We start from the raw sequence: 20,054 nt of genomic DNA on the forward strand, positions 1-20,054 counted from the left end.
AAAACAGGTCTCCTGTCTGCTATAATTTGTTCCACTTAATTTTGTATAGATTTGTAACAGTAATTTTTTTGTACATTTTTTACTTGGTATGCCTAACTTCCTCAGTGCTGTGCTCTTCGCAGTACTGTGTAAGTCTGTACTTACCCTACATGGGGACATCAGAGTACATGTGAAACTTCACCGATAGTATATCCTCTATGATGTACTCCTTTAAACAGCATTCCTAACTATTCTCAGTTCTCCCCATGCATTCCAAACTTCTTCAGCTGTTTTAAATATTATATTTCAAACTAAAATAACAGATAAGCATACTTTTTATATTTTAAAGCTTATTGTTATCTCCTGCAATTATCTCAGATGTAAAGAAAGCAGATCTGAAGTCAGGGGATATTTTACCACTTTGAAGATAGGTGCTGATTTAGGCTCACTGCTAACAAAGGTGGATAATTAGCTTTATTCCAGGAGCTGAAGCGTTCCTCTGAGTCACAGTTTCACCTTGCATTCTTCCTTATTGCTTCCTTATTCCTATATGATGCTAGTTTAGGGCTGCAATTACAAATACTTCAAGTTGCAAAATGTGGATAACCACTTCTTTGTGGATACTGTTTGGAGAAAGAAAGAAGGAAGGAAGGAAGTGAAAGAAGGAAAGGAAGGAAGTAAAGGAAGAGAAGGAGGGAAGGAGAGGTCAGCAACCTTGGTGACTTTACTTGTGCAAGGGAAATTATTCCAGAGAACCTGAACAGAGAGGTAGTGTTGTCCTTATTTTACATATTTGTAGGCAGAGTGACAGCCTAATCCTTCATTTTGTTTCTTTACTGTTTTCCACTGGGTAGGTGTTTAGCCTAGCGATGCTATTTGTAGAATATATGTGCAGATGCCATTTTAAAAAATGAGTTATTGTTCCGAAGTCACTCCAAAAATCCTCATTGCATGTGCCTGTGCATGAAAACTGGTTACATCTCATGTTTGGCTTTGGTGCCTAAGGGTGATCTGAAAGTAGCACAGTTGAATGTCCTGTTCTCTGAAGTTTCCTACTTACCTCTGATGGGAGACTGTGGTTAGTTTGACACTTCTAATATGGGTCAGTAACTGTTAGTACTGGATATTATCAAGCTGTTTGTAGCAGGGAGAAAATTAATAGCAAAAAAGCACTCTCTTGTCTTCTAATTAATCCCACAGGAGAGCAAAAACTCATTTAAGTTAGAAGTTTAGCCATTGGCAGCATCAGGAAAAACTGGTTTCACTTCACTGAGCTGAATTAAAACTCCACATTAATAGAGTTAAAGCATGTTGTCTTCTTAAACTCTTATATCCATCAAAGCAAAGGCTTAGAAGCTTTATAAACAACTGCACTGCTACCTTCCATCCTTGACATAAGAAACAACATGCTGAGAATACATCATAAAACCAAAGTGTCAGCGTTCCCTTTGCTGTTCTCCAGTGGACCTTCTATATTGTATTGATCCATCTTTGTTCTTTCAGTATTGTGAATAATGAAGAATAACTCCGAGCCCTAGTTTGGGGGATTGTTTGTGGGTTTTTTCTGCACAGAACATATTGATAGACAAATGTGATTTGTATACTTTTCTTCCGCATGGCAATTTCAGAATTGGGACCTCAAGAATGCTGCTCCAAAGCCAGTTTTCAGGGAGGTCTCTGTCTAGCCTGTGCCACTAGCTGCATCACTGCTTCCTTATGAGAAGATGCAGGTCAATTTATTTACGAAGCAAATAATGAGTTTTATCTGTCACTTTTGACTTGTCAAAACAAAGATACATGAAAACAAAAGGTTTCCTAAATCAGGGCTATATCAAATAATGAACAACTGTTCTTTGTTGATAGGAGGTAGGTTGGAAGAAGAAAACTAATGACTTTTCTGTGTGTAAAAGCAATGTGTATTGTTTTTATACAAGCAAAAGAGACCAAGAAAAATTTTGGATTGTAACAACCATCTTTCTTCCCCCCTCAATGCAGTAGGCAGGCTTTGGGATGAACTTTGATTTGAGTGTCGTGCAGTCTGATCCCTTTGTGGCAGTTTGTCCATATTTATGGTTGTCAGATTGCATTATAGAATTTAAAACACAATAAATATTTATCTATTGTGATTGTGTCATCCCAGGTAGGGATTTCACTGGGATATTGTGTACTGGTGAAAGCATCATTTGTGAAGGGAAGGTGGTAGTTCATGTGGTCCCTGCAGGGAAAGAGGGGTTTATGATACTGCCTCCAGCTGCAGTGTCACCCACACGGCAGGAGTGCTTTCAGAGCATCCTTGGGCTAGAACAGAATCAAATCTAAGGAGAATTCTTTTACTTGCCTTCTTGATACTATAATACTTATTGATATTCTTATTTTCATAATAAACATTTAAATCAATATGTTGACACCAGGCTGCTCTATTTTTAGTATTTAACAAAGTCATGAAATGGCAGGCCTTGCCTGAGAAACAGGTTTAAAACAAAAAACAACTTAAACATTAAAAAAAAAAGAGGTTGGATTCTTTGTTCCCTGTTTTACCCTTTATTATCCAATTATAATCTCATTCTCTGTTCCGTCACTCATATGAATTGTCTTACAAGAACACTGTATTCCCTTTGTCTCAATGAACTAAAATGAAATAGAAGTTAAAACTGGTATTTGACAGGATGTGAGTCATTTCTTCAGGAAAGACCCATTTTGTGGGGCTGTAGTACTGAGTAGTATATTGAAGTGTGATTACTTTGTATTATTAAAACTACCTAGACATTCATTCTGTATCATTTCAGAGAAACAGTAGCATTTTTATAAGCCTAAATGTTGAACTTTGAATGCTTACATCTGTGAGTGTAAGAACATGATACTTACCTTCATGTCTCAATCGGGATGTAAGTATCTATCTTTAGGTATTCATCATCGAAAATGGTGGTGGCAGTAACTCAGAAGTGTTACTTTCTTTTGTGCTACAAAAGACATGACACATGTATAAGTGTGTCTTTGACAGAAGCCACCAGCAGCTTTATCTTTTAAATAAATCAGTAAGAAATGGTATCAAACTGTTATTTGTGTCTCGAACTGGATAGTCACTTGTGTAAAGCAGTGATTAAGCTGCATTTTTGATTTTTGTGTGTCACTATTCATGACGATACCTTAGAAGACATAAGCTTGTATTGAGCATCAGATTTGGTTTTTATGATTATGCACAAAAGAGTTTTCATATCACCATTTATGAATTATTTTAATGAAAAATCCAAGGACTCATTTGAACTCTATGTCACACGTAACTAGAATTAGAAAAGCATTTCTAATGAGTGGAATATTGTCAATAGCTGAGCCCCTCACTTGCAAGGAGTGAGGTATAAGGCTCTTTTTGCAGCTTTGCCTAAGGAAGGAGTCATTCCAGTGAGGGATACCGATGACATCTAGTGCTTGAGCAGTTTGGTAATTTCAGGGGAATACTGAATTGAAATTGTGGCTGTGATTCATACTTGTTATGGGATTACATCACTTACTAGAGCATCTGATATAATAGAAAATAATATTGCCACCCTAGTCTTTTTTTTTTTCACTCCATCATTGGAATGTGTTTTGTTTTCCCAAGGATCCACACTTCCCTCTGAATCGTCTTTGTCCAGCATGTCTGGATAATCCTTTGCTTAATTTGCTACTTCGTGCCCCAGCCATAACAGTACTGTTTGAGGATAACTACAGCAGATTTGGTGGCACAGCACAATTTCTCTAGTGGCTGAGGAGAGTGTTTCGTGTGTGCTGGGCACCTTGCCCTTCTGCTGAGATGTTTGCTAGACACAGGATTTTCTGAAAGGGGTGAATATCCTCTTTTGGCAAAGTAGGGTTTTGGAAGTGTTCTAGACTGGACACCCAAAAGCAAGCACCTGGTGCTGCTAATCACTTCTGGAACTGCTGTTTGTGTTTGTTCTCGGTTCAATTTTGCATTTCAACAATGATTTTCTTAGAAAGTTCATAAACAGCATTTTTACCAACCTTTCCAAATAGGGATCATATGTTTTAAACAACAATAATTTGCATATATCAAACAATGTCCCATTTTTTACACATACATGAATAATGAAATCCAGTAATAAATTTATGAGAGTGAAGCCAATACCGGCTCTAGATCTAGGTAGGTCTATGTTCAGAAGGGTAATCTGTTCCATGTTAAAGAAAAGTATATGATGTCAAACAGGGATCTTTTATAAAGGCTTAGGAGTTTTTGCTAATCTGTAAATGCCATTATGAATAGTATGGCCACAAAATTATTAGTCCTGCTTTATCCATTATATACAATGTTTAGAAACAGTGAAATTATTACTTTCAGGTTTTGCACAAAATAGCCTGGTTTAAGTATCAATCGTCAAAGGTAGTTGAATTCACGAGTAAAATGCAGCATCGCTGTGGAGACTGAGAGTCTGTTACAGTGATCAGACTGGTCCCTTTCCTCATTTTGAATATTCCAGTGTAGGAGCAATAATTCACCGTTCTATAAATTACTTCGGTGAGTGTGGCCCATTTTTTGATTTGCAACATCCAAACTTAGTCACATCCCAAGAGCTTACTATTAAATATGGTTTCGTGATGGTGTCCAGTTAATAATTCTGTAGAAAAAAAGGAAATGATTAGGTTTTAGTACTTAGCATCTGGAAGTCCTACTTTAACGGTCTCATAATTTTGCCCATTTTAAGGCTGGTCAGGGTTATATAATTAAGTTTGCTGTAGTAAAAATAGGGCAATGCTGAAATTTTTTGGGAAAGGGAAACAAAACTTTTGGAATTGAAGCCAGTTTGGCTAGCTGTACTTGGACACAGGTATTGTGGCTCTGGCCATAACAGTATGCCACGGCCCTAGTAAGGAGGAGATCTTGAAACAGGGAGAAGTGGCTTAAATGTTTTAAGGCAAAGTGCCAAATCTGCTGTGGCTGCTCAGCTTCCCTTTCCTATGATATTTGAATTTTCCTTTGAAAAACAAAACACTACCCAGCATTTATGAAACCCAATCCCTGCATGAAACCTTCAGTTGCTGCCTTGCCATGCCTCGTTAAGAGTTTTTTTTCCCCCACAAAATATGTAGCATCTGTTGCAAGAATATGAGCTGCTTGTTTAAAGTCTCCATTGTATAAAGTCTCCGGCAGTATAGCTCAGGCATGGCTTTGCCATCCTTCTCTGAGAAACAGACCTTGACATACAGTGTGACTTAGAAGCTCGTGACATACATCATCGTCCCTCCTCTCTGCGGGTTCCTGTTCCTTGTACCAGCTGTATTCTTGCATCTCTTGATGCAACTTCAAGTAATAAAATTTCTGAGAGTCAAGCTGCACAGTGAAAAGATGAAGGAGTTGTGGCTCTGCTGTGCCACTTCTGTCTTATGTATATGGAGGGAAAATTCAGGGGAGAGGCTCTTCCCTCTGTTATTAATTTTGTGTGGGAAGCCAGTACAGGAACATAAGGATGTATGTTCCCTTCCAGCTCTGTAGAGGGAGAAGGACAGAAGACAAGCCACAATCTAAACTTTAGTTTTTTAAAAAATGCATAAACACTAAAAAATGTATAGTTTCAAAATATGCATGCTACGTTATTTGCAAGATGCAAACTTAATGTGAAATTTTAACCAATATCCATTAAATAGTCTGCAATATTTGTCCAAATCACTATTCTGTTTACACCATGGTGCTGGAGACTCATGATACTCCTGTACATCCTATGTTTTGCTATAAAGCAGATAAAAAACTCTGTAGTTCTACTTAGAAAAGGAATATACATTCCCACAGAACTTCTGAAATACTCAGACTAAGGATGAATACTAACATGAAACGAGAGCACAATGGTCACAACAGGAAATACCAACAGGTCTTCTGTTTGTCTTGTGGCATGATATCATGTGTGACAACTCTATGTGCTGCAGAAGAAATCCCATCTTTTCTGTCAGACAAACAGTATTGGCTATGCTACAGGGTAAAATGCACATAAAACAGATGTGTTGCTCACTAATGTCAAACATCTTAGCTTTTAATGAAAGTAAGGTGTGCTTCTGAACAATCAGCTCGAGTTTTATACAAAGCTTGAAAGCAAGACGATATTTGCAAAATCTGCAACATTCTACAATCAGTGAAATCAAAATGACCAAAAGATTTATTTTTAATGTGTACTTTGCATTATTAATACTGAGCCTCAGTATGTGATGTAGCCATTTAAACTAAAGAGAAGATACACCCAGTTGTTTGTTTGTTTGTTTGTTTGTTTGTTTTCTTTTAAACAATTTGTCTTGGATAAAGAATATAATTTATTATCACAGAACTGCCTTTGATGATGTGTTGCTATCCATTTATATTTACATGAATAGTAGTGGTACAATACTATTATACAATATTACAATACTGAAGTTAATGTATGCTGTGTAATTTATAGGGTTTATCTAACATAATAACTATCTTTGACATTCCGTAGTCGTGACAACATAACATATGAGAAGCCAATAGATCTGAAGATTTTCAATCAAAAACATTTTTCTTTCAGAGTCTGTTTTGCTTAGAAAAAAAATCATGTTTATTTTCTAAATGTTGTGTCTTAGATTGATAAAATGTCATGTGGAAAAACTCAAGCTACGTAAAGTCTGATAGAAATAGCGACTGTTGGTTGAAATTTGTAAAATTTGAAGTTACATTATGATGCAATTATAAGCAGTGCATGTCCTCTTTTACTGAGCATTCTGCCTGAGAAACACTGAGAATTAGATTGATAATGTTATCATTTACTGTTTTACCTTCTGCTCTGAAATTAACTTTGCATTTTATGCTTAGTATATTTGGCAGAACAATTAGCATCTGAGTTATTTTAAGTGACTGAACTGTGTGTGTATACATATATTTTAAAAAGAATAAGAAAGTTAAAGGGAATTACTCTCTTCATTGTCTGCTTCTAATGAGGAATGAAACCTATTTTAAACAAGTGAGATTGTAGGACTGAGCTCATTTTTGAAGAGATGACCATCACTGAAGTCAATATGCTTTAGACACGTGTAAAACAATCTGGTTGTTATTTCTGTTTTGGCATTAGCTAAATTGCTAGAGACAATAAGAACAAGAGAAACTTCTATTTTTTTTAACAAATGCTTTTCTTTATTCTTCCTTGGTCATACAGTCATTCCCAGCACAGCACTGCAACGCGTCCACCCACAGTGAGCTTGCAGCGGACCATTTCTGTGGAAGGGTAAGATGATTCTCTGTTGAAGCTGCCTGTAGAGCTCTCACATACCACTAAGCCAGGCACTGTACTACCCATATACAAATAGTTGTTAATGTGGTTTTTATGTAGATGTGGTTTTGCATACCACAGTGTTTAGGTCTGTGAGATAAAATAAATAGTTTCAAATTAGTGCTGATCCTCCCTAGATACTTAGACTGAAAGGTTTTGTTTTCAAGGAGACAAGAATATCTGTCACAGAGATATTTCAAATAAAATTTCTTCATCTTACTTGACAAGTGTTAATATTTACGTGTGTTAGCTGTAAAATCGTTCTCACTAATCATGGAAATACCCAGTCAAGTCTTACTTTATTTTCTTAATGTATGCATGAGTTCTTTTTGACAAAGCAGTGTCACAAACTAAGGATGGAGAAGTAATGATAGGAATAATAATGCTGTGCTGGTGTATATCTGTGTATATTAATGTGTGAATCGTGGAAGCATAGCTCTGAGTACTTAGCTGACTCCATTTTAACAAAAATAATTGGGTAAAATATGAATAATTCACAACCACAGTTAAAATTCTTGCATCTTTACGATATTAGAAAAGCTTATATTTAACACTGAAACACAGGTTGTATTGCATCGACTGGTGTAGTTTACAGAAAATGTTAGGTTTGTTTCTCCCCTCCCATAGAAATGTAGAACTGTTTGAAATATTTTGTAGGAATGGGTAATAACTTGTCATCAGCTGCTGTCACATCCTATTTCAAAGATTTTCTTTCTTGTAATAAAAGTAAGAATCAAAAGTTTCCACAGAGGAAAGATGTCATTTTGTTGTATTCTGGTTTCTGTTACAAACCTACTATGGTGCAGTCAGAAAATAAAAAGCTAGATATGTGAAATAAACCACTTCTAAGCAAAGTCTGTAATGTTTTTCTCACAAGTCTCATTTTTTTCTTTCTTATCGAGATCTAAGATCTAAGTTTTTGATGTTTTATTTAAAATGTGTAGGACAGCTGTAGTAATTATTCATTGAAAACAAGACTGAATAGTGAAATTGCTGCAGGAAAAGTGCATATGGCTTATGGGCTGTCACCTGGAAGCTAATGCTATAAATGAAGCCACCTTCTTGCTCAAAACAGGGCTAATTTCAAGTTGGACCAGGTTGCTAGGGATCTTCAAGTGAAGCTGTGATTATCACCAAGTGTGGAGATTGTACAATTTGTAGGGAACCTGCCTCAGTGCCTAAACACCCTCATTTTGGATTTCTTTATCATGAATGTGTGTCATAATAAAGTCCCCTGTCCTTTCCTCAAACCAACTCATTAATAAATTGGCATTTGAAATAGAACTGAGGTTTGAGAACAAGTTTATCAATTAAAATGGTAATTGAATTACAAAAAAAAGAAAGGAGGAAAAGAAAAAAAAAGAATTTGTTAAATTGAGATTTAAGGAAATATATTATTTTATGATGTCTCTGACTTTGTCTACTGGACTCCATAATTCAGGAAGTATCCTTGTAGGTTTAAACTCCTATTCAAATTTGGAAACCAATCTGCCTTAATTGATTTTTAGATAAATTGCAGAATCTGTGCTGGCCATGCAGACAACTTGCATATATTATGTATGAATCATAACAGCACAGGAAATCTGAAAATTGATACTACAAAAACCAGCAGGCCTCCTGCTGTTCAGGAGATAGAAGAATATCTGGTTTGTAATTATTACTAATCAACTTAAATTGAGTCATATTTCTTTCCACATGGGAAACTGGGACTGTTAGCCTATTAACACTGCTGAGCAAAAATAAGTAAGCAACTCAACCCTAAATACTTCATTATTTTAAAGCTTGATTTATTCTAACATTTTTGTGAAGTCCATGCTGCTAAGTATGTTTATAGGTAATTTGAGGTCAAAACAAAGTCATTCTTCTCTTTTAGGAACTGGGTTTCCATCAGTAAAGTCCTGTGTTTAGGTGACCCATATTGCTTGTGAGATGCACTTTATAAATAGTTGCTTTACCTGCAAGGCATCCCTAGCACACAGATTTGTGGCCTGTATGCTGGCTGTGTGACTGACTGTGTATGTGTAGTCACTAAAGTAATATAATTATTACTCCTATGAAGGAGAAACGAGATATGGGAGGGTTAAAGAAATACAGGGGGAATTGCATTCAATGGCATTTATTCCTTTCCACCCTGTGGAATATGTGATAATTGAGCTGGGTAGAATAGACACTTAAATGTCTTAATAGTTTTTTTGATCTAGGTGATGGATTCATACCTAAAAACAATTTATCTGGGGGGGGGGGGGGATGTCTTCTGTGTACTTCACATACAGCAAAAAGAACTAGTAGCAAGAGAAAAAAAAAAAAAAGATATTCAAGCTATGTATTCTTCTGTACATGAGTTGAACGGATTTTATTATGTGTATAAAAGCATGAACTTCACAGGTGTTTGATGTCATTGTTAGTGCAATCTAATTAGTAACTTCCCTAATGGTTTATTTACATGGTTGAAAAACAAGAAAACTATAACCCTTGAACTGGGAAATATTGGTTTGCGTATCTTGAAATGGTTTTGGTGAACAATTTGCACAGTGAATATCCAAAATAGGAAAAATATTGGATGAAAAGCTAAAACCTGTTGTTTGGAAATCCTCCTGTACTATCGCATGAAGCTATAATGTTAGTGGTGTAGGATAGTTATTGTCTCTGCAGTTGACATTTAGACTAAATTGTATTTTAACCGCTACCAGTCATCTCTTCTGCTGAGCTGCTTAGAAATGGGGTTTTCAACTTACTTGATCAAGAGTGTTTTGATGGAAATTTTAAACAAATTTATCAACGTGACTGAGTATGTCAAATATATATAAATATTTATACATGAATAAACAACATTTGAACCATGACTAAGGGTAAGATTTTTTATTTTGAACAGGACAGATTTGTGGTTTGAAAGTGTCTTATATAAAGTGATTTTGGATGCTTCCTACTAACGGACTGTGTATTGATACTTTGAAACATGGCTTAGAGGCACTGCTATTTTTAGGTATTCTCTTAGCCTTTGAATACTTTCTGTCTCCTGACAGTGCAATGTAGTTGCCTATTACCATTTCCATCTCGCCTGGCTTTGTTTACCAACTGAAAAGTGGAACATTCATGGTAAACGAAGCCACCGAACACTGTAAGGAATAGTTTATAGGAAAGTGGTTTCAATATGGAACCAATAGTTTTTAAAGGCAGGATGCAAAGCAACCTTTCTAGTATGGGGTTGCCTGTGCTGATTATAGCAGGTGGAACAGAGGTGCAGTTTTCAGGATTTGTTTTGATTATTAGCATGTAAATAATGCACCTCCTGGGTGAGGGAATAGATACAAGTGCTTACAGGAGACAAAGTATAAATGAATAAGCATACTGGAATAATCATCTCCCTTGTCCTGTATTGTTGCTCAAGAAATCAATGAGATTTTACAAATCTAGGAGACGTACTCCTGTGCATTTAAAGTAAACGTCGGGTGTCTTGTTAAAAATACAGAACAGTTTTTCAAATAAGAGATTATTCCTGTATGCCAGTTCCATCTTGCTAGCTTTAAGCAGAAAACGTTGCCTGGTGTGCAGGCTTTAATTTCTCTACCAAAGACAACAATGAAAGACTGTTAAGGTCCAGAGAGGTTCCCACAAAACAAATAAAGTTGCACATGTATAAGCCAATGCACTCATGCATGCATCAGTCAGGTTGAAGCCTGGCTCCCAGTAGGTTGCCTTGTATTAAATGTATGTCAAAGTTTGTGACAAGTTAGACATGATCTTTGCAGAATATAAATGCATTAAAAATTTAGTCGGTATTAAAGTTAGGATAAAGTATTGCTTCTACAGTGAATGCCAACATTCAATCAACAAGAAATGCCAACAAAAACCTAGTCAAATAAAGAGATAAAATACTTGTTTCAAGCAGAATGGGTGACTGTATTCTATTATATTTTGCTATGCATTATGAAAATTGTACATCCCATTAAAGGCTGAATGCTTAGTTGTTAGTACATCTGCATTTAGTAAAATGAAATAGTAAGTCACGAATCAATTACAGGCAACGAAAATGAATGCTCTTGCACATGACTAAAACACTGTCTCAGTTTAAGAAGGCAAAGTTACCCCTCCGGACTGTTACGCTCATTGTGACAGCAATAGATAAGAGGCAGGTTTCCTTATTTTGGGGTTGGTTTTTTTCAATCATAATTGAAATCAGGATAATAACAATTAAAGTAAAATATGGGGGAACAGACCTCGCTGGGCTAGGTGTGGCACTGATGGGTAACACTGATGTGTTCAGCCTCTCCTGCGCTCTGAGACTCTCCTAGGGATGGCAGAAAGGAAGGTCTGCCAGCCTCCCCCCACTGCCGGGGCACCGTGTTTTGGAAACCTCCGGAAGGCTGGGGAGGAAGGCAGGGGGTAGAGGTGTTTCACATGCTGGTGGAAAGATTTTGCTGGGCCTAAGAGGGGAATAACAGGGGAAATGTAAAAGCCAAATGCACCAAAAGTGATACTGCAATAAAACAACAGATGAGAGCACTACAGATAGAATTTTCTCTAAATTGTTGTGAAACAGAGTTGTAGCAGGTAGTGAAGAAAATTTAAATAAGTTGAGTAAATTTGGTTTTGCCTGGACTTTGGTGTCTTTTAAAAAGGTGTGTGTGTGCATTCCAGGCCCTCAGCCACTTAAGACTTCAAATTCTCTTTTGTGTGATTAATCAGATTTTAAAACATCATACACACTGTCACATTCTCTGTCCATCCTAGCTTTCTGTGTTTGATGCTGTGAAGAATGCTCTATCTATTTGAACTACCCTTTTTAGATCCTTCCAGTATGAACACCCTTTTGTTGTCTGAAATAAACATGCAGTTAGTTATTGGAGGTTTTTGAAGTATGAGAGGAAAACTGAAAGTATTATACTGAAAAAGAAATAGCTTGATTAACCCGCTGACTCTAAGCAGGCGTAGGTCAGTAGTCACACGGTGAAATATCAGAAGCCAAACACCATACTGCTCGGGCAAAGGGTGCTTTGATCCCTTAGATTTGGGGGGGGTGGGGGGTGTTCTCCAATGTACCACTAATGCATGACTTTAACCAACTGGTGCAATTTTTTCTCTGCTTCAATTTTCCCTTGTTATTTGCTACTTCAAGTAGCTTGAATGGGTTTTATTGCATTATATGTGGGGCCTTGGTTGGAGACTGGTGCTACCCTAATGCAAGCCGTAAGAGAAATGTCTAGTCTTCTGGGCTTTCTATGATGTGCGTTACTGTAACACCAAATCAGCATGTGCATGAATGGATGTATGATTTCAGTAGCCTTTGTGAGGCCAACAGCATTTCTGGAAAAAAAACCAAACCAAACAACCACCAACACAACAAAAACCTACAGCCAAAGCAAGATCAAAGCCATATTTCTAAGTCCCTGCAGATTTGGGATACCTCATTGATTGTATATAACTGAAGAAGTCTCTAGTGTCTGATACTTGAAAGCACCCAGTGTGCTTAATACTCCGGTAGATGTTCCAAAAAACACAAAATTATGTCAGCACCCCAGTTTTATAGATGGTGCAAAAGAAACACAAAGGCAGAGCTGTGTCAGTGTGAGATGAATACTAAACTGATCTGTATTCTTTAAAGTAGCCAGCAGCACAAAATAAGCAAATTAAAAATGGATTTTCTTTCAGTTAGTTATTATAAGAATTACTTGTTTTCAGAAAGCTCTTCCCCTTCATTTATGAGTCCAGTTTTTAATCTCTTAAATTAAATCTATAATTACTATGGATTCAAAATCTGGAAGAATGATAGGGATAGTCACTTTTTTGTCTTGTCATTTTCTTATTGTAAAAGAGTAAACTGATCAAACCAAATATTCAGTACAAATGTAGTAGATAGAAAACGTTTAACTATTTTTGAGATAATGAAGAAATAGAACAAGCATGAACAAAAAAAAATGTTAAGGAGGAAAAATGTCTCGCTTTTTTGATTTATTTTTGGTAATCACATTTTTATGACAGGAGAATTTTTCTTAAGTGTTCAAGTTTTATCCACTCTGATTTGTTACCACTTATTGGTTTCAAATATTAATTTAATAATACTTTGCTCTTACATCAGGCCTGCAATTTATGTGCTTTACAGAATATGATCTGATGCATTCCCTGAAGCAAGTAACCAAGTCCATCCAAATTGATTCTCCCATTGATTTCTGCGCCTGTAAATTTGTGTGGATTGCAGCACTTTATTTGCTCCTTTACTCCTGGCTCAGTTGTAGTGAATCTTCCTTTTTTCCTTCCTTCTTTATTTTTTTAATTCCTTCCCTGCTCTCCTTTACAGATGTACTGTCTCCCTTTATCCTATTCTCTCTTTTCTTTGCTCTTTGCTCTTTTTTTTGTTTGTTTGGGGTTTTTTTTCGGGTTTTGTTTGGTTTTTTGTTTGGTTGGTTTTTTAGCGTTTTTTTTCCCCTTCTGCTGCCTTCTGTCAGTCCAGGAACGTTTTCATCTCACACTCCTTTCTAATTTCTGCTTGATTTCCCCTGCTGCTCTTCTCTGTTTGTATTTGGTACAAAGCTGCAGGAGGGCATAAAGCATGCACACACAAAATTAAAGTGCTAGTATGCTTTGTTAGCACCTAGAAACTTACTTTCAGCCGTATTTATCACAGAAGAAATTGTAAATGGGATAAGTAGCTACGGCTGGAGGCAGAAACATGCATTTCAGAAACACTGGATGTTAGACTGTTCTTTTTTCCTCGGTAGCTACAGAGTGCCACCTATTGTCTCCAGACAAAAGAGGGAGCTTTTAAAGTAAGTTACCGTGAAATTACCTTTGCATCACTTGCTGTTTTCTGCAGAGAACTACACATTTTTACCGAGTGCATTTGCTGCAGAGAAGTATCATTCACATTTGAGTTACTACTTTTTTCCCCACTACTTTCTCTCCCCTAACCATGTCACCTTTAAGTCTTTGATTCCATTACCTCCTTTACAGGATTTATCTGCATTCTATCTGGAATTCTTTCGGGGGTATTGGAATTCATAAAGAATTTTAATAGAGGCAATGGAAGTTTTCCTAGTGTTGCTTCCCAGATATTAAAGAAAAGTTAAGGAGCACCTGTTCTTAGATGTCCTTAACGATCATATTAAAAGAGTTGACTATAATCTTTTATACCAGGAGAATAAATATGTAACATCCTCATCTTCAGCTTTATCAAAATTGGCCTTTTCTTTGGGTGTGTGTAAAGCATTGACAGGTAACTCATTTCTGCATTACTCTTAAAAGATCACCTGATCAGTGGCTGGTATTGTAGTTTGTTTGCTTAAGAAACATTTTTCCTACTTTAACTTCATCACATGCTACAACGCTTTATTATCATCATAAAGATTTTTTTTCATTTTCATACTGCATACACTATGCAAGTGTGAACAAGTATATATTTCAAAAAACTTCCTACGTTATGGTGAATTGGCATATACCTTCTACCTCCTGTGGTTTTTGCAGTGGAGTCATGGCTAAAGGTTATTCCTATAGTGATGACAACACTTGTGTGCTCTTGAATTCGCCTTTCAGATTCTGCAGGATACGCAGATATGAAAGAAATATAAAGACATGTTATGGTTGGTCACTGTCTATACAGCCAGATTTGAGTCATGACCAAAATGACCTGCTTAAGCTAAAGAGCAGGAACCAAACCCCCTTGTGTTCCAACCACAGCTTCTGACATTCCCCCGATATTGTTTGAGCTTCCTCTGAACATAATCATCCAAGAGCAGAATGTGAATTTTGCTGTCAAAAGGCCAAAATTACAAAACAGCACTGACAGCGTTTTACGCATAAATCTGCTGACTTGATCAGAGACAGGGATTAATAACTGGGCCAACTTTTTGTTGAGCTGCACAGCTTACTATTCAGTAGATATCCTGTGTATTGACCTAGTTTTCCCCATAGCACTGGCTTTCAACTATTCGATCCAAGCTGCCTGTCATATGTGGAAATGCTTGGTTTCATTTTGAACAGAAGCTGTTCTGATTTCTCACCAGCAGAGCATGCAAATATATTTGTTTGACTTTACTGCCTCTTTTTCCTCGATATTCAGGTAAATAATAATGGCAGTAGCTCCGCTCTTGCAAAGTATTTTTGACGGGTAGGACTCAAAGCCGACAAGTGTCACCATATCGTTTTGTGGATGAGGAAACTGAAGCTGGAAGAACAAATGACTTGCCAAGATCACTCAGCAGCATATGAGCTGAGCTGGGAAAGGAATCCATGCCTCCAGCTTGCTGTCCTAGTTCTGCTCCAACCCCCAGGCCACCCTTCCTAATTAAAAACCTGTTTAGACTTCTTAGATCTGGATTACATTTTGTCTAATCTGCACATATTTAAGAAGGTGCTAAAAGTGTTGCTACAAGGCAAATCCACAGGGATGATCCAAAAGAAAAGAAACCTTCTTTTATTTTTTCGTTGGTTAAAAATATGCTAAGGATATACAAACTCAACACAGTATGTCTTTTTCTCAGAGCTGTATTTTTAAAGGTTATTTTCTGACTATACAATGTTAAGAAAAAGTTGTAAGACAGAGGACCATATGGAGTAGGACTAATACTTTTGCTAAAGGTTACAATCACTTTTAAAAATAGTATAGAAATTTACTTTAGTTTTTTCTTTCAAAAATATTAAGCTTTGGTTTCAGAAAGTTGAGGTGTTATTTACAGTTCATGATCAAGCTGGGGACACAGTTTGAACATTAGTACTGGGCAAAGATAACAAACACCTACTGATTTTGGAATTATTCTGTAATGATTAAGTCTCCACGTATATAACTGTAAGACAACTTGCATCAAAGAAGACATTCCTCAATTAATCACTTCTCTCTCTGCTTTTTCTTCTTTTCTTTAAAAACAAAATGGCAATTAAAAAGCCATTCATATGATGTAGAACTGGTATATAGTACACAGGAATATGGGGTCTTTTTTTCAGGGAGCATTCTGGAGAATCTTTCTGTATGTTTGTGTTTACAATTGTCACTTTGCTGGTAACCTCTGTTTGTGAAAATTGAGAATTAGAATGTCCTGGTATGTGTTTGTGAGTATCTGCGGGGCTGGGCTTAAGATTTACACATCCAAATTAATATAACAGTATTTACATTTTTTCTGAAAAATAAATTGTTACAGGGATTTGAAATGGGGTAAGTAACCACAAATATCGGGGGAATGTATGTATATATTGTGTGTGCTTGTGTATCCAAGGGAGAGACAGAGCTGAGGCCCCATATATAGAGACTGGGAAGCAGAATATCCATGACACTTTCTCAAGGTTGCTACCCTGATTGCTTAGGAAAGTCTTCTCCTCCTGGACATTACTTTTCCCATCACTAAAACGCATGTTACTATGTTTACATCCTTTGGGGCATATTTCCAATGTATACATAGAAAGTACAAATGAGATGTAGCTGTTATTATTTATTTCCATCATAACAAACAACTTTTAAAGCCAGTAAGGCAAAAGCAGATATCCCTTGGTCTGGGTAAGTAATGAACCTGCGGTGTACTTTTACAAATGCAAGGTTCTGACAGTGTCAAACTGGTGAGATTCTGGTCTACGAGCTTGATCGTACAAATGGTATTTGCTCCAAATCTCTCAGGATCAAACACACCTGACGTTGCTCTGCTTGGAGTTTTATTTTTTTTTTCTTTGTTAATTTGTTTAAAAAGCAAGACTAGAGCTTAAAATAAAAAGAAGTACCATGTAAAGATTCAACGTGTATATATAGTATTGCTATAAATTACATTATAAAATATATTCAGTGGTTTAGTATTTAGTTTAATAAATCAATCACTTAGTGAAGATTACTCTAGTGGGCTGAAATTAATAGAGGTGTTTGGATTCAACCATGGGGGCGGCAGGGGGGACGAGACAGTACACACAAACTGATTAATTCCTACATTATCTGTTCTCCATTTAAACTGATTTATCTGATTTGTTAAATGGTTTCTTTAGGTGATAACAGGCCATTGTGTTTTAAGGAAAATACAGTATGCTTAAGAGGCCTTGAAAAATGTGTACACATGAAGAGTTTTGAATGGGTAAACTTTATCATTTTGTTTCTATACAGAGAGCCTCGAAAAATCATCCTGCACAAAGGCTCCACAGGACTTGGTTTTAACATTGTGGGAGGAGAAGATGGGGAAGGCATTTTCGTGTCTTTCATCCTAGCAGGCGGGCCGGCCGATCTCAGTGGAGAACTGCAGCGAGGAGATCAAATTTTGTCTGTAAGTATCTGTGTCGGGCTTTGCTGGCCAACTGCTTAATCTTATTTGTTGTCTATATTGCAAGGGACACAATATTTTTGTCTTTTTTGTCTTTTTGGTTTCCAGGTTGTAAAATCCAAGCTGGAAACAGTTTATCACTGAATATTTTGTTTATGTGCTCTTGGGTTTTATAGCATTTGTTACTGATGTTACTTGCACTTTGCTTGGAAGGAGACTTTTCTTTGCTTAATGCTATCTACAGAATGGCAACAGCACAGAGAGGGGACCTGAACTCAGTGCAGACCCCAGCATCTCCCAGTTTAGCCCATCATCCAGTTTCATTTTGCCCAAAATGCGCTGCCGAGTCCAAAGATATTTCCCAGTTTCAGCTTAGCTTTGAGGAGAAAAGCAGTGTGATGAAATCATCCGGGCTCGGGGTGCCACCTAGTGTGCACTAAACAGCTGAGCAAATGGCCCGATACGGGAAGGAGATTAATTAGGTTATGTTAATTATCTCTGTGCCTCTAATGAATTTGATGATCGCTCTGAAATAAGTTTTCAAATTTTACAGGATAAAAGGCTTTGTCGCCTAAGGTTATATTTTGCATACTTCGTCTCAAAAATCATCTTTTTAATTTTTCTTTCATGTATGTATTGGTAGCATGCGTTTAAAACACAGAGCATTTATGTTTGAGGCTCTGTCAAGTAATTGAACATCTGACTGAAACAATCTGAGTGTAAAGGATTTTGAAAGACAAAGCAAGCCTTGAAAATGCAGTTAAATACCCATTCACATTATGCTGCCTTACAGAAAAAAGAAAGTAGCCCAGATTGATACAGTTGCTGTTTCATACAAAGTGCGTAAATAGCCTTAAGGCAAAGAAATGAAACACAGGAATTATTTGTCCCAGATTGGTGATGGACCCACTGGGCTGCAGTGTCACACTCACTCCTGCTGAGGTGCCTTCTGTCCCTGTGAATCGTGCATCCTTGGCTGCACTTTGGTTAGCACTGGGGTGGAAGGTGGCTTTAGCCTGGGCAGTTTGTGGCATGGTTATGGGGCACTTGCCTGGTCAATGTTTAAATCCATGAGGAAGCTAGAACTGGTTTTCCTGCATTGCTGGGGAGTGTCTTGGCCACTGGCCTATTGTATGAAAAGTGAATTTACCTTCCACCTGTCAAAGTTTTGGTGTGAAAAGCTGGCTGGAGATCCTTTGCGATACAGGGAAAATCTGGTGAGTTAGTACCGAAGCTATGCAGTATCCTGAAGCTGTGAGGATCATTACTAGTATATTTTATCCAGACCTGTTCCTTGAAAATGCTTTAAGAAAAACTGAGAAAGGGCAAGTAGAAGATGTTTAGATGCCTTAAACAGATCCCTGAGTCTGTAGGAAACTGCAAGAAAACCAAAATAGACTCTTATAGGGTTATCAACTTGAAGACACAAGGAAGTCAAAGGCTTGTGCCAAGAAGAACACAGGCAAGAAACCCAAATAATAGAAAAGGCAAATTCTTCAGGGCAATTATACAATTTATTTTTCTTTGGCTAGATGTGGCAAAATAGGACAGACTGAAAGAGAAGTCAGAGATCAAAGCCTTTCACAGTACATTGTATGCAGAAATCTAGAAGCTCAGATACAAATATAAAAGTCTATTATCCTTTATTTTTAAGCAGGGGTATGTTTAGCACTGCACGATACTGCCACAGTTGAATTTTTAACTCTGATTATTGTCTGTTTCATAGCAATGTCCTCCATATGTTCTAATTAAAGTTACCAATGTTGCTGCAGCATTTACTTGTCATGCAAGAGTAGTTTATTTGTTCATTGAGCAGAGAGGGATGGAAATTATTACTAAATTAGACTGCCTGCATATCCCCAGGCTATCACCAAGTCAGGCACTGCTTACTTATTTAGTCACAAATAACTATTATGAAACCATTTTTCCGTACTCAAGTTAAACAGATTTAATGCACAGGCTGATTTTAGAGCTGATTAATCTTAGACCGTTGCCTGGTGAAGGGTCCCAGACACCTCAATTTTATAAGGGCTGCACAAAGTAGGTCTGTTTCTCTCTGTTTATTCTTTTTGCCTCGTCCCTCAGAAACATTTAGTTCCCTACAGAAATAGTTTCCCCATTTGTTTCTCAAAACATGACAAATCTGATTTAGCAAGAATAAATAGTACCCTCAAAGCTAGTATTTCTAATTAACTCAGGCTTGCTTAAATTTCTTTCAGACAGGAAGCCTAGTAAGGGATTTAAACTTTGGAGATCTGGATTTAACTCTCTGATGTAGGCAGTATCCTTCATGACCCTCGGCAAGGTGCTGTATTTTTTCTTAGTCTCAGTCTCCCATGGGGACAAGGAGGATCACAGCATTTCCTAATTTATTAAGAAATTATTAGGAAAAAAATTTTCCTAATTTATGCTTGTGCTGTAAACATGGCAAATTGTTGGCTGCTTGAGAGGTGTGTAGCTCATCTTTGGGAAGGTGCCTATAAAAATACCTTAAACAGACTGTAAATCCGTGAGCGAGACCCAAAAGAGCTAGGAATATGTGTCACCTTTGGGTGACACGCTGACTGTGTACGTAGTCTCAAAGTCAGCT

At 37.0% G+C, this 20,054-nt stretch overlaps 1 protein-coding gene across 22 annotated transcripts in view; it reads left to right on the forward strand.

The window, feature by feature from the left end:
* The window catches only part of DLG2 (discs large MAGUK scaffold protein 2), a 1,040,325-nt gene that overhangs the window by 788,591 nt on the left and 231,680 nt on the right, over positions 1-20,054 (forward strand). For all 22 annotated transcript variants that reach the window (XM_055702908.1, XM_055702907.1, XM_055702910.1 and 19 more), the window contains 2 exons: positions 7,128-7,196; positions 17,311-17,467. In XM_055702908.1, coding sequence (XP_055558883.1) covers positions 7,128-7,196; positions 17,311-17,467 — 226 coding nt within the window. The remainder of the gene's footprint in view (positions 1-7,127; positions 7,197-17,310; positions 17,468-20,054) is intronic.

The sequence above is a fragment of the Falco cherrug genome, chromosome 2 (assembly GCF_023634085.1).
Source record: "Falco cherrug isolate bFalChe1 chromosome 2, bFalChe1.pri, whole genome shotgun sequence".
In the NCBI taxonomy this organism is placed as follows: Eukaryota; Metazoa; Chordata; class Aves; order Falconiformes; family Falconidae; genus Falco; species Falco cherrug.